Source organism: Fistularia commersonii, chromosome 12, assembly GCF_037954325.1.
Source record: "Fistularia commersonii isolate RoL2024-O1a breed Wild chromosome 12, RoL_Fcom_v1.0, whole genome shotgun sequence".
NCBI lineage: Eukaryota > Metazoa > Chordata > Actinopteri > Syngnathiformes > Fistulariidae > Fistularia > Fistularia commersonii.
The window spans coordinates 17960159-17975053 of record NC_141295.1 but is presented as its reverse complement, the minus strand read 5'-3'; the positions used below and the strand labels follow the sequence as shown (position 1 = coordinate 17975053).

Below are 14895 nucleotides of genomic sequence, written 5' to 3'. Positions count from 1 at the left end.
CAGGGGAGGGGGCAGGTACAGAGCAGAGATATATAAGCCCCTTCAGTCATGGAGTCTTGTTGTCCAGTTGAGCAGAGGCGGCAGACAAACCATGGTTGCTTTTACTGCAGTTCCCTGCGTGCCTTTTGCGGTTGGCATTTTGGTTGCCACCCTGACCTTCATCACCTACAAAGTCTTCGGCCGATACTTGTTCTTTTGGTACACGATGAGGGAAATTCCAGACTTGCCAGGGACGCGGCCCGTTTTTGGCAATGTTGTGGGAATGAAATCCAGTGGACGAGGTAAAGAACCAATCTCCAAGGTTTCATAGGGCCCTGCAGATGATACGATGATAATGCAATAATCTGAGTGCGTCTTCCTGTTTCAGGTTTTTTTGGCCAGTTATTACACGCACTGAAAATCATGGGTCATCAAGAGATTTTTAAACTCTGGATTGGAATTGTACCAATCCTGGTCATGTGCACGGCGGAGACAACTGAGGTGGGTTTTCTTATACATACTTGTAAACATCCGCAAAAAGGCTGTTGCATCCAGTATGGACAGACTGTGACTAGAAAGGTTCTGCAACGGTTGTGAGGTCAGACCCAAGAGCCAACAGAAGACTCCGCTCCAAAATTGAAAGTTAAAAAGATAAATTAGGGTCCAGCAGTTGATAACAGTTCCACAAAAACAGGTGAGAGCAGGAGCAGGAGGCCAGGTACGGCGTGGTGTGGGTGTCCAGTGACGGGGCCGGGAACTTGAAGAGGCAAGGTCAGTATCGGGAAGCCAGGCAGGACGGTGCTGGCATCCACCAATGGAAAATGAACTTGAAGAGACAGACTCGGTACCAAGAGACCGGGCAGGACGGCGTTTGTGTCCACCAACAGGGCAGAGAACTTGAAGAGACAAAGTTGGTACCAAGAGGCCGGGCAGGACGGCGTTTGTGTCCACCAACAGGGCAGAGAACTTGAAGAGACAAAGTTGGTACCAAGAGGCCGGGCAGGACGGCGTTTGTGTCCACCAACAGGGCAAAGAACTTGAAGAGACAAAGTCAGTACCAAGAGGGGCGCCACTAGCATGCACCCTTAGGGCAGGGGACTGAGGAGGGGCTCGGCCGGAACTGTGACGTCAGTGTGGAGAATGCTGAGGTTCGGAGGGTTGGCCGATGAACTTCTGGAAGGGCTCGTCGGGCATGGAAGGTATCCTGTCACCCACCCTGCGGACGGAAGGAAAACAGAACAGGAAATGTAGCCCCCGTCCAGACTCAGGGCAGAAGACAGCACAGGGAGCAGCTGAGAAAGAGAGGCCGAAAGGATGCGCCACCGTAGAAACTCAGGGAAAGAGCAAAAAACAAACGACAACACTGAAAAAACTCAGAACATGAGAAGGGAAAGAGGGCACTGGAGAAAGGAAGGCAGGCAAGGAGAGACTGACGGTGACAGACAGTGAGTGTGGAGCAATAGGAAGAAGGTGTGAGGACAGAAAAGTAAGTGTACTGACGTAGGATATGTAAGGAGATGAACCAGCGAGCCGCCGAACCCTGACACATGAATACTTAAAAAAAATAATATGGACAGTTTATGAAGAATCAAATTTTGTTCAAGATCTGATTTTAGAAATGTTGCTTCGGTCTCTTGATTTCACATCAGTGCTCAAGTAACACTTGATTTCTCCCTTGTTCATATGTTTTTTCCTTCCCTTGGGGAACATAGGCGGTTCTTGGCAACCCTGTTCATAATGAAAAAGGCAGTCTGTACAGATTCCTCGAACCCTGGCTTGGAACTGGACTCGTCACAAGGTACGCTGAGGACATCCCTCATGATTTGGTGATTTTACCAATTGCAGCAAGACAGAATAATGAAAGTTAATAGCGGCAAGACATAATATGTGTGTGTGAATGAGAGCAACTGGGGTGGAACGGAGAGGCTGCAGGGAGAGGAGATCAAGAAGTTGGAGGATTTCAAGTACTTGGGGTCAACATTCCAGAGCAAGGGAGTGTGTGGAAAAGAGGTGAAGATGCGTGTTGAAGCAGATTGGAACGGGTGGAGAAAAGTGTCAGGGGCACGATGAGATAGAACAGTGTTTCCCAACCAAATATTTTACATAAGAAAAAATCACACGGCACACCACCAGATAAATATGTCAAAAACATTTTTTAACGAATTAGAATGAAACCGTAGTCTCAGTTTACTTAGTGTGAAATCTAATATCTGTAGATTCGTCAAGTTGCAATGCAAATGAAAAAACGCGACCTGGCACTAAAACGATATATCAAAACGAAAAGACAATCTGACCACCTCCTTTTTAAATCACTCAGAAATAAAACGATCGCTGCCTTCAGACTGGCCAAAGCAAACTTTTTCCTAACGCTAATTCACGCAGCCAAAGGAAATAGTAAATTACTTTGGCAACAGATTGACAAACTATCGGGCAAACCAGCTAAAAGCTCAAAAAATCTACAGTTGAATATGGAAGGCGAACTCATCACAGACAGCATCGGAGTTGCCGAAGCTTTTAACAAACACTTCCTCAACATCTGTCCGATGGCGGACAGTGTTATCTCTGTCTCGGCCCCCCTTTTCCAAACACCACCCCTTGAGCTCTTACCGATAACACAGTTAGAGACCCTAAACTACATCACATCGCTCTCGAACTCCAGAGCCAAGGACATATATAACATCGATGCCGGCACGGTCAAACGTAAGAAATTAGCACTTGTGCTCCCCCTAACGTCACTGATCAACAACTCCTTTGTCAACAACACCTTCCCTGAGGCGCTGAAAAAATCTGTGGTCACGCCGATTCATAAAGCGGGAAATGCTCAAGACGTAAATAACTACAGACCAATTAGCATCCTACCGGTTTTTTCCAAAGTAATAGAAAAAACAGTAGCGAAGCAACTAACAAACCATCTAGAGGCCAACCAACTACTTCACCCCATGCAATTCGGATTTAGAGCCAAATACTCCACCGAAACCGCATGCTGCCATCTAATAGAACTTATCAAAAAACATCTAGACGACGGCTTTAAGGTAGGCGCCATCTTTCTGGATCTCAGAAAAGCTTTTGATACCGTCAATCATAAAACTCTCATTGAAAAATTGAAACTCTTCAACCTATCTAATAACACACGCGACTGGCTCGCCTCCTACTTAAACAACCGAACCCAAACCGTAAATATCAACGGAAGCAAATCCACATTTGGAAAACGCACCATGGGAGTGCCACGAGGTTCGACATTAGCTCCGCTCCTATTTAGTATGTACATCAACGACCTCCCAAGCATCTGCCCAAATATCATGACACAAATGTATGCGGACGACACAGTCGTCCTGGCTCATGCGAAAAGCATAAGCGAAATCAACACCACCCTAAACAGCGCTCTAAGTAGAATCGCGGGTTGGTTAGAAACCAACCATTTAGCGCTCAACGTCAAAAAAAAAAATGGCGGTCTTGTTCTCAATCAGAGCACTACCACCCAACCACAATCTCACTCTTACGGTTAATAATGAGTCAATCCAAAACGTCACCGAAACAAAATACCTAGGCATTATCATTGACAACCAAAACATTCTATAACGCCCTCATCATCTCCCGAATAACATACTGCAGCACTACCTGGGGTTTCGCCACTAGTAATGCGATTTTCAAAATTACAGCTGTGCACAAAAGAGCACTAAAAATTCTAGATAAAAAAAATCTCACACATCACCACTGTAGAATCCTCGAAAAACATAATCTTCTTGCCCTCCCGCACATCTTCGAATTAGCAAACCTCACCCTAGTCCACAAAATACTAAGCGGTGCAGCCCCCGGCCCCCTAGACAAATTCTTCGACAAATCCCACAACAACCTAAGAAGTGGCACCCAGGGAAACTGCTCCGTTCCAAACAAAAAAACATCTTTCGGTCAGAACTCGCTCTCTTTCGTCGGCCCAAAACTCTGGAACGATCTGCCCCTAGGAGTTAAAACTTTGAGTCTTCGGAGCTTCATTGAAGCCACCAAACAGCTCCTGCTAAGAAAACAAATATGCCAACACTAAGCCAGAACCGTCTCCGTCTCGAGCCAAACTGTCTAGCGACCTGCCCCGCCAGCCTCCTTGATGCTTCCGCCTTGCTTTTGCACATAATAAAAAAAAAAAAAAAAAAAAAAAAAAAAAGAATGATATGAACCTCTTATCACGGCCCTAACCACAAGCAAGCGGTTTTAACTGGTTTTAACATGTTTTAACTTGTTTTCCGGTTTTAACCTGTTTTAACCTGTCTTCAACCTATTTTAGCTACTTACTAATTGTTTTTATTCCCCACTGGAGTACATTTACTCCACATAGCAACTCTGCTAAGCCTGTCTGGTACATCCATCTTCTCATATCGCATTTTATGCTGAAATGTTTAATGGCGCTGTACTGTCTGTCCTTAAATAAAATTCATTCATTCATTCATTCATTCATTCAAATTTCCCACTGATGTGCAACTTTTCCAGAACACTTTTTCAATGTCTGAAGACATGTCATCAATATGTCTGGAAATGGTATTATTTGAGAGAACTGGCTATTTCTTTATCAACGCCAGAGCCGAGCATTTCTTCTCCAATGATTTAGCCGGCAGGTAGTATTAATGTTTTGCTACGGAGTTTGGCTGTTTGGATTTAGAGACGAGTTCAGCAACTTTATAGCGGCTTTCACCGCTTTCTCACTCGTCTTGGTAGTTTTCGACAACGCTGCCTGTTTGTTTACGCAGATACAAGTACTTTTTATCTTAAAAATGTATCACGCAAAGCGTCACTAATCCCTCTGATACACAGATGCACAGGTTCATTCCCGACCCGTCGCCATGGAATGGACACGCTGCCCACATAGACATAGGAAGACACATTATTTGCGTTGGATAAATAATTCTCGGACCAATCGGGTGAAAGTGGGCATTTTCCCACGGCACACCTGATGATCTCTCACGGCACACTAATGTGCCGCGGCACAGCGGTTGGGAAACACTTAGATAGAAGACTCTTAGCCAGACTGAAAGGAAAGGTGTACAAGACAGTGGTGAGACCAGCGATGCTGTATGGACTAGCAACAGTAAAAATGACAAAAAGACAGCAGGCAGAGCTCGAGGTCGCAGAGATGAAGATGCTGAGGTTCACTTTGGGAGTGACCAGGATAAGGAATGAGTCTATCACGGGAACAGCACGTTAGATGTTTTGGAGAGAAGGTACATGTACAGAGGAGGGATAGTGAATATACTGGTAGATGGATGCTGGAATTGGAGCCACCAGGCAGGAGGTGTAGAGGAAGACCAAAGAGAAGATTTATGGACGTAGTGAGAGAGGATAAGAAGTTAGCTGGTGTGAGAGAGGAGGATACAGAGAAGAAAAGGAAAAGGTTGATTCACTGTGGAGACTCCTGAAGGGAAAAGCCGAAAGGAGAAGAAGGAGACTGAAGCAACCTTTGCAGCTCAGAGAAATGAATGACGCTGAAAACCAGCGATCGAGTTCAAATCACAAAGAATGTGTATGTTACGGGGGAGAATGGAGGCGTGAACGACTCAAGCTTCAGGCCAGGAAAAAGGAGAAGCGAGTGGTGTTTGCAGAAGCAAATAGAAAAGCTGTCAGTTGGAAAAAGTTAAGAGTCAGGATTTAACCAAGGGAGATGATCAAACACTGTTAAACACATCGAGCTGCACTCGGTGTCGGCCGGATGCTGACAACCTTACTCAAGTTATCTTTTGTGGTAGCTCCGGTTAACCCGAGTTGTACGAGTTACCCCACATCACCTTTTTATGAGTGGCCCTGAGAGTGCGAGGTTATTAGTAGCTCTCATTTTTGGACTTTGTACGTCATCAGTCAGCTTGAAGATCTAGTATCTGGACTTTGTGAAAATCTTCTTGCTGGGAAAGCTGGAATTTTTTCACTTGAAAACGTTTCACACCTCATGCCGCTCTGAAGAACTGAAGAAGCCTCTGCTGCTTGTGTTTCAATCGTCATGTTAAGGGAGGGAGTTTTATGATGATGCAAATCTAGCCGGTGACATATCAGCTTCTTGTGTAAGGAGCAAAGTCCATCCTCATCTTGTACATTCACTGAAGGACACCTGCTTGGCTGTTTACCACCTCTACGTGACCTGGTTCTTGTACTATCTCTGAGAGGAGGCTAATTCCCGTTAAAGACATACTAAGTCTTTCTGGGGCAGCATACTTGAACCCGATGTATGCGTGTCTTCTCAAATACGAGGTGCAGGAAACCAACTGGCAATGACCTACAACATGGCCAACATGTCGGCGCTCCTGACTTTATCAAATAACTGCAATGGCGATAAGATTGCCTTCGTATCTTGCCTCTTTGTTTCTTCAGCAAAGGTGCGAAGTGGCGCAAACGGCGAAAGATGATCACCCCTACTTTCCACTTCTCCATCCTGACTGACTTCCTGGAGGTCATGAATGAGCAAGCGGGGGTCCTGGTGGAGAAGCTAAGGGGGAAAGTGGGGAAAGGCCCGTTCAACATCTTCGATGACCTCACCCTGTGCGCCCTGGACATCATCTGCGGTGGGTGGAATGGCCATGGACAACTTACAGGCGGGGCAACTTACAGCCACCGTCACTTTAACCCAGCCTTTGATTCATGCCTTTCTAGAGACGGCGATGGGGAAGAAAATGAATGCCCAGAGCAATTCTGACTCCGAGTACGTCATGAGTGTATACGAGTGAGTTCCTCAAGTTCACCATTACAGCTACTGTATGCGTACATGTAACGATCAGGGGGGCTAAATGATCTGATCAGATCAACTCTTTGGTTTCACACGCTGTTTTTTGTTTTTAGAATTTGTGAAATTGTGTGCCGAAGACAGAGACAGCCTTGGTTTTGGTCTGACTTTCTATATTATTACTTTGGCGATGGCAAGAAGCACGACAAGACGCTGAAGGTCCTCCATTCCTTCACGCAGAAAGTAAGTGGTGGATTAAGAGGATAAGAGACGTCCAGATGTATTCATGGCATCAAAAATGTCCGACACCAGGAGAAATCATAGCGTTGACTTCTTCTCAGGTGATAAAAGAGAGAGCAGAGATCCTCTCCCAGACTGACAAAGACTCTTCTGGGGAAACCAGGAAAAGGAAAGTATTCCTGGACTTATTGCTGCAGATGAAAGATGAGGATGGCCAGAAGATGAGCCATCAGGGTATTCAGGAGGAAGTGGACACCTTCATGTTTGGAGTGAGTAGAAGAACAACTCGTAGCTAATGTGTCAAAATGAACCCCTTCTCCTTGGAGACACTTTAAATTGATACTATCGCCATAAGAGTCTCTTCTCGCCTTCCTTCGATGATCTCTAAATATCTCACACCTCTTGCTAAGTGCAAGACTGATGGAGCTGACAACTTACTCTGACGCAGAGACTAATCTCCCCTGAGTTTCCTGAGCCCAAAGCCAGAACAAATTTTAAACAAGAGCAAATATTGGAACTTGAAGTGGAGTGGAAAAACAATCGCACAAGGCCGAGGTCCCGAGTCAAGAGGCTCCCACCGCATGTTGTAATGCTCCGTGACAATTACCTCCCTCTCTTCCCAGGGTCATGACACCACGGCCACCTCCGCGAGCTGGGCCCTCCATTTGATCGGATCCCACCCCGAGGTGCAAAACAAAATCCGTCAGGAGCTCCGGGAGGTGTTTGGTAATGGTTGCATGCAAATATGCCGTCTCGCACTTTGACAAAGCAATTTTGGTTTCCGGTTCTGACTCCTCTCTTTTGCGGAGCTTGGCAAAACACAGATATCTTCCTTCTTTTGACTAATTTACCAAAATACCATCCATCCCCCGGGGCTGTACAATGTAACCGGTATATTGTATGGAGTAGTTACATTTGCACAACAAGGTAAACCTGTATACCGGCACGCCTAAAGTGAGATAAGATAGACCAGGGGTGTCAAACTCATTTCTCATGGCGGCCACATTCGGCCTAGGTAGATGTCAAGTGGGCTGGACCATTAAAATAATGGCATGCTCAGCAATAAATAACCAAAATATAATGTCTGTCCTCTGTTTTGGTGTAAAGAAGTACAAGGACATTAGGAAAATCTTGGAATTTAATGAACAATCCCTGTACAAAACACGTCATGAAACACCTCATATTTCCTTAGACAAAAGTGCAATTTACTTTTATCATTCACATGTTTGCATTGCAATCATGTGATCATGAGATCCCACTGATCGTACAAAGGCACAAAACTTTAACAAGTAATTAGTATTGAAAAATATAGTGATGCACTTTAAGATTAAATGAGACTTTTAAAGAAAGGGATTTTTAAATCATTTACACATGTGCATATGAAATCTAAATTGAATCCCTGCCTACATCTTAAAAAGAGTGCTATCAAATGTGTAAGGAAGAAAGTATTCACCTGTCCTGTAAATGTGTAAACTTCATCCATGAAACATGCAAACACATACAATACATACTGAAAATGTATGGAGTTGCATGAACAGTAGAATTCCAACATACTCGTTTGTAGTGAAGCTGGTGACTAACATTAAATTGCACATTTTCGCTAGCAATTAGCAAACTGGCTTTTACCGCTGCTTCGCTGATTTCTCCGCTATGGGTAAAAGTGGACGCTGTTTCTTCAGACCTGCCAGCAATCGGTCGATCTTATCGCTTCTGTTTCTTTGCAAGCTGTCATATTTTTCGCTCTGATTAGTCTCGTAGCGGCGCCGTATATTACATTCCTTAAATAACGAAACTTGTTGCAAACACGCCAAGCACAAAGGTTTCCCGCGCGTCTCCGTAAATAAATAGGACGTAGTCCGTTTTTCTTTGAAAATTCTACACTCTTTAACTACTTTTCTCTGTTTTGACAACGACATTTTGGCTAATGAGGGAGTAGCAGGGAGGTAGAGAACAGGGTAGAAACAACATCATAACAAGCAGAAGTGTTACATTGATAACGTCCGCTGATTGGTCCGTCTCAGTGATGCTGTTTGTCGTCTACTCTGACAGAAATAGTGCGCCCCCTAGCGGAAAATTCTTGAATTGCATTTAATTTAAAAAAATAAATCCTTGTCTTTTATGCATTTTTTCACTTTCAAATTATCTTGCGGGCTTGATCGAAACCCCCTTGGGTTTGACCTCCGTATGTTTGACACCCCCGAGATAGATTTTATTGTTGGAGCAACATTGGTCCCAAGAGCCGTCCTACCCTTCAGTTCCCAGAGATTGAGGAGTTCTGTAAAGTTATCTATCATATCTTCTTCTTCTCCTTTCGGCTTTTCCCTTTAGGGGTCGCCACAGCGAATCAACCTTCTCCATCTAACCCTATTTTCTGTATCCTCCTCTCTCAAACCAACTACCTTCATATCCTCTCTCACTAAGTCCATAAATCTTTTCTTTGGTCTTCCTCTAGACCTCCAATTCCAGCATCCGTCTACCGATATATTCTCTATCCCTCCTCTGTCCATGAGCCAACCATCTCAGTCTGGCTTCTCTGACCTTCTCTCCAAAACATCTAACATGTGCTGTTCCTCTGAGAGACTCAGTCTTGATCCTCTCCATCCTGGTCACTCCCAAAGAGAACCTCAACATCTTCATCTCTGCAACCTCTAGTTCTGCCTGCTGTCTTTGCGTCATTGTAACAGTTTCTAGTCCAAACATCATTGCTGGTCTCACCACTGACTTGTACACCTTTCCTTTCATTCTGGCTGATACTCTTCTATCTCTTTGTACCCCTGACACTTTTCTCCACCCATTCTAACCTGCTTGAATCTGTTTCTCGACCTCTTTTCCACACACTCTGTTTCTCTGGACTGTTGACCCAAAGTACTTTAAATCCTCAAACTTCTCGATTTCCACTCCCTGTGGCCTCATCGTTCCACCCGAGTTCCTCTCATTCACACAGACATACTCTGTCTTGCTGCAACTAACCTTCAGTCCTCTCCTTCCCAGAGCATAAGAATAAGAACAACTTTATTTATCCCGAAGGAAATTGTTGTGCCAGAGTTTCAAGTAAAACATAACAATAATGAATAATAGTAGGAAGGAGGGAGAATAAGAAATACAAATAAAACTATAAAGTGTCAAAGTCAAGGCTATAAAGTGTTTTAAGGTTTTAAAAAGTACAAGGATTTGAATATTCCCTTCGGCTGAAGGAAGAGGGTTTAAAAAAGTCTGATAGCCTCAGGTAGGAAAGACCTCCTGTGGCGTTCAGTGGAGCTCCTGGGTGGTATCAATCTACGACTGAAAGAGCTCTGACAGGACGTTAGTGTGGCATGCAAGGGGTGATGGACGTTGTCCATGATGCTGAGGAGCTTCCTCAGCATCCTCCTCTCTGTCACCTACACAACAGACTCCAGCTCCACTCCCAGGACAGATCCAGCTCTCCTGATGAGCTTGTTGAGTCTGTTGGTGTCAGCTGTCTTGAGCCTGCTGCCCCAGCACACAACAGCTTAGAAGATGACGCTGGACACCACCGAGTGGTAAAACATCTGCAGCATGGTCCTGCAGACGTTGAAAGATCTGAGCCTCCTGAGGAAGAACAGGCGGCTCTGACCCTTCTTAAAGATGGCATTGGTGTTCAAAGTCCAGTCCAGTTTATTGTCCAAGTGGACACCCACGTACTTGTAGGTGTACCCCCATACCTCCACCTCTAGATTTTCCTCAACCTGTTCCCTGCTCTCACTACAGATCACAATGTCATCTGCAAACATCATGGTGCATGGAGATTCCTGTCTAACCTCATCTGTCAGCCTATCCACCACTGCAAACAAGAAGGGGCTCAGGGGTGATCCCTGATGTAGCCCCACCTCCACCATGAACTTCTCTGTTACACCTACACCACATCTCACCACTGTCTCACAGCTAGCATACATGTCCTGCACCAGTTTACCATACATTTCTGACACTCCAGACTTCCTCATATAATACTAGGGGTTCTTGTCTCGGTACCCTGTCGTATGCTTCTTTTCTAGGTCTACAAAAGCGCAATTCAGCTCCCTCTGACCATCTCTGTACATTTCTATTAGTGTCTTCAAAGTAAATACTGCATCTGTAGTACTCTTTCTCGGCATGAAGCCATACTGCTGCTCACAAAAGGCGAATTCTGTTCTCAGTCTAGTTTCCATTATACTTTTCCATAACTTCATTGTATGGCTCATCAACTTTATCCCTCTATAGTTACCACAAATCTGCACGCCCCTTATTCTTAAAAATGGGCACCATCATACTTCTTTTCCATTTATCAGGCATATTCTCACTCTGTAAGATCCTGTTAAATCAGGGGCGTCAAACTCGAGGGCCAAGGGCTGGATCAGGGCAACAAACAAGTTTAATTGGGCTTGCGCAGCAAAAAGATACAAGGTTTCAGAGGTGAATTGAATAATAGGTATATCACCAAAGGTTAATATGTCATGATTTTACACATCCGACCCACATGAGAATAGATTTTCCACCATGTGGCCCCTGAGCTAAAATGAGTTTGACACTAGTTAAATAATCAAGCCTTAGTCCCCTTGATCTTCCTTGTCACCAGAGTCATCTTACAAACCACCATCCTATGCTATCGGGCCACACTAATCTACCACTACTTGACAGTCACTGATCTCCTTAAAACTATTTTGTCTATACAAGATGTAGTCTACCTGCGTGCTCCTACCTCTGCTCTTTTAAGTTACCCTATGTTCCTGTCTTTTCTGGACAAAAAGGATTCACTACATACCATCATTTTTGCAAAGTCTACCAATCCTCTGCAATCATCCAGGCTTAGGACCGGCTCAGGGATACACCAGCCTGTTCCCCCCCTGAGGCTAGTTACTGGCCTGTTACCCCCTGAACCCGCATTATGCACAATATACATAATAGAATACAAATTTTGACCCACATTATCATCGCAGTAAGGATGAGGTCAAGTTGCAAGTTGGACTCTTTCCAGGGTGGCAAAATAATGTTTTTCCTGTTTTTTTCTGTGCACAAAGGTGAAAGTCATCGGGCCATGACCATGGAGGACGTGAAGCGGCTAAAATATCTGGAATGTGTGATGAAGGAGAGCATGCGAGTACTTCCCACCGTGCCCTTCATCGCCCGCACCATCGGCGAAGACACTCAAATCAGTGAGTCATTTGTTGTTTGAACGCTTTCTATCTGACTTATAAAGTCCTCTTGCAAAATTGGAAATCAAACTGAAATCATTCTAAATGTGTTGCTTTGATGCAAGAAGGTCCCTGATTTTTCTCCTGGTGTCTGCATGAGGGTTCCTCTGGTTTCACCGGGTTCCTTCCACAGTCCAAAATCATGCATTATTGGGTTCTATGTGTGCTGTAAAGCGTGGCAATCCTCAAAGTCATTGTTGTAAATAATAAGCAAAGCAAAGATTGTTGAAGTGTTACTTTAATAGCAGTGCAGCCACTGCGAGATAGTCAGTAGGACCAGTAGGCCGGTAGGACTCTTTGGTCTTACACTTGGAGTTAGTTGTAGATGGTCAAAGAGCTTCACAACTCTGGTGAGCCTCAAACAAGAAGGTCTGGCGACTGGTCCGGGGTGAACCCGCCTCTTGCCCATTGAGAGCTGGTTTGGGCCCCTCGCCGCCCCCATGGGTGCAGGATTTGGACAAGATAAGAAGCTGTTGCTTGCATCAACAATTCTGCTTTTGTACTTTTAGATGGATGTTACGTGCCCAAAGGTGTCAGTGCGCTCATCGTGCCATGGGCCCTCCACCGGAATCCCAAATACTTTCCAAATCCTTGTGAGTTTCAGCCCGATCGCTTTCTACCAGAGAACTCATCGGGAAGGCATCCGTACGCTTACATCCCTTTCTCGGCCGGAATCCGAAACTGTATAGGTAAGAACATCCACACTTGGTGCTGCGGTCTCTTTTGAAATGCTTCCAGCTCATCACGTTCACCATCACCCACAGGACAACGTTTTGCTCTCCTGGAGAATAAAGTGCTTTTGTCCGCCATCCTGCTCAACTTCCGGGTGAAAGCTTGTCAGAAACGTGAAGATTTGCGCCCGGCTGGGGAGATCACTCTCCGAATGAAGGATGGCATCTTGATCACGCTGGAATCCATCGAGCGGGAGGAGTGATGGTCTGGCACCTCTTTGTCTTTTCACTTACGTAGTTATTTTGAATGTGAATAAAATAATAAAAAGTGAATCACTGCTTGTACACTATATGGCCAAAAGTATCCGCAATCAGCTGTTCCAATCACTTCCATGCCCACAGGTTTATAAAATCAAGCACCCAAGCATGCAGACTGTTTTTACAAACGTTTCTGAACGACAGGGTTGCTCTCAGGAGCTCAGTGAATTCCAGCGTGGAACTGTGATTGGATGCCACCTGTGCAACAAATCCAGTTGTGAAATTTCCTCGCCCCTAAATATTCCACAGTCAACTGTCAGCTGTCTTATAAGAACACGGAAGTGTACGGGAATGACAGCGACTCTGCCACAAAGTGGCAGGCCACGTAAACTGCAGGGTCATTGGATGCCGAGGCGAATCGTACGAATAGGTCACCAACTTTCTGCAGGGTCAATGGCTACAGACCTCCAAACTTCATGTGGTGTGCGCAGAGACATGTGCGCAGAGTGCTTAGAATGGATTTCCATGACCGAGCAGCTGCATCCAAGCCACACGTCACCAAGTGCAATGCAAAGCGTGGGATGCTGGAGTGACGAATCAGGTTCCCCATCCAGCAATCTGATGGACGATCAGAAATACCTCAAGGCGCTTCAGTGCCTTAGTGCACCTGACTCCCAGCAAGAAGGTCCTTGCTTGAATTCCGACAGGGGGCTTTTCTGGGGGGCCACCATGTTCTCCCTTGTTTGCGTGGGTTTCCTCTGGGTTTCTCCTACAGTCCAAACCCCTGTAAGAGGTTCATTGGAGACTCTGATTTGCCAGATGAGTAACTCGATACACGAGAGTATCGTTGTTTATGTCTATATCAGTGGTCCCCAACCTCTTTAGCGCCACAGACCAAATCACGGAGGGTATGAACAAATACAAGAAGAGATCTTGGTATTTTCTCTTCTCTGCACTTACTGCAGTGACAGTAAGTGTCCTCAGGAGTTCAGCGTCTTACTCAAACAACGCTTGGGTTCGCTGCCTTTCTAAGGCTTGTTGTCTTATTTGTGAAGTAAACGGACATAGAATGCCAACGACTGTTAAAAATCCCTGCAGCGACTACTTTGAAAGGGTATTTTGGCAGCACATCTAATGAAGAGACAAACAAAACAAAAATACAAAGGATCCCATTGGTCTTGTAACCAGGAGATTTGGGAGAGGAGGGGCAGAAACATGGAGATATCAAAGCCTCTTCGGTCGTGAGGCCGCTTGTCAAGCATCACACAAATGATGGCAGCTTTTACTGCCGTTTCCCTCGCGTCTTTTGCGGTCAGCGTTTTGGTTGCCACCCTGACCTTTATCACCTATAAGCTGTTGGATGGATACCTGCGCAACTGGTACAAATTGAAGAAAATTCCAGAAATTCCAGGGACACGGCCCATTATAGGCAATGTCCTGCGACTGGAATCCCGTGGACAAGGTAAAGGGCCGACCTCCAAGGTTTCATAGGAACCTGCGGATGAAGGGACTGATCTGAGTATCTTCCTGTTTCAGGTTTCTTTGGTCGCTTGATATACTCACTGAAAATCATGGGTCATAATGAGGTTTTTAAACTCTGGATTGGAATTGTACCACTCCTGGTTCTGTGCACGGCGGAGGCTACTGAGGTGGGGTCATTTTACTTGTATACATCCGCAACGAGGCTGTTGCATCCGCCTGACTGAAGGACTTGTCCTGCAAAGATCTATAGCATCTATTTGGTCAATAGCTGGTAATTGTAAAGGACTTTTTAAATGTACACTATATGGCCAAAAGTATATCGCTCACCTGCCTTGACTCGCATATGAACTTAAGTGACGTCCCATTCCCAATCCATAGG

At 45.2% G+C, this 14895-nt stretch overlaps 1 protein-coding gene across 1 annotated transcript; it reads left to right on the top strand.

Moving 5' to 3' along the window:
- Positions 1–91: 91 nt before the first annotated feature.
- LOC147229026 (cytochrome P450 4V2-like) lies at positions 92–13039 on the top strand. Its single transcript, XM_086156186.1, has 11 exons — positions 92–281; positions 368–480; positions 1692–1777; positions 6328–6518; positions 6607–6676; positions 6793–6919; positions 7018–7185; positions 7540–7642; positions 11932–12066; positions 12615–12794; positions 12870–13039. The coding sequence occupies exons 1-11, from the start codon at positions 92–94 to the stop codon at positions 13037–13039; spliced, it is 1533 nt and encodes a 510-aa protein (XP_086012312.1).
- The last annotated feature ends 1856 nt before the right edge of the window (positions 13040–14895 follow it).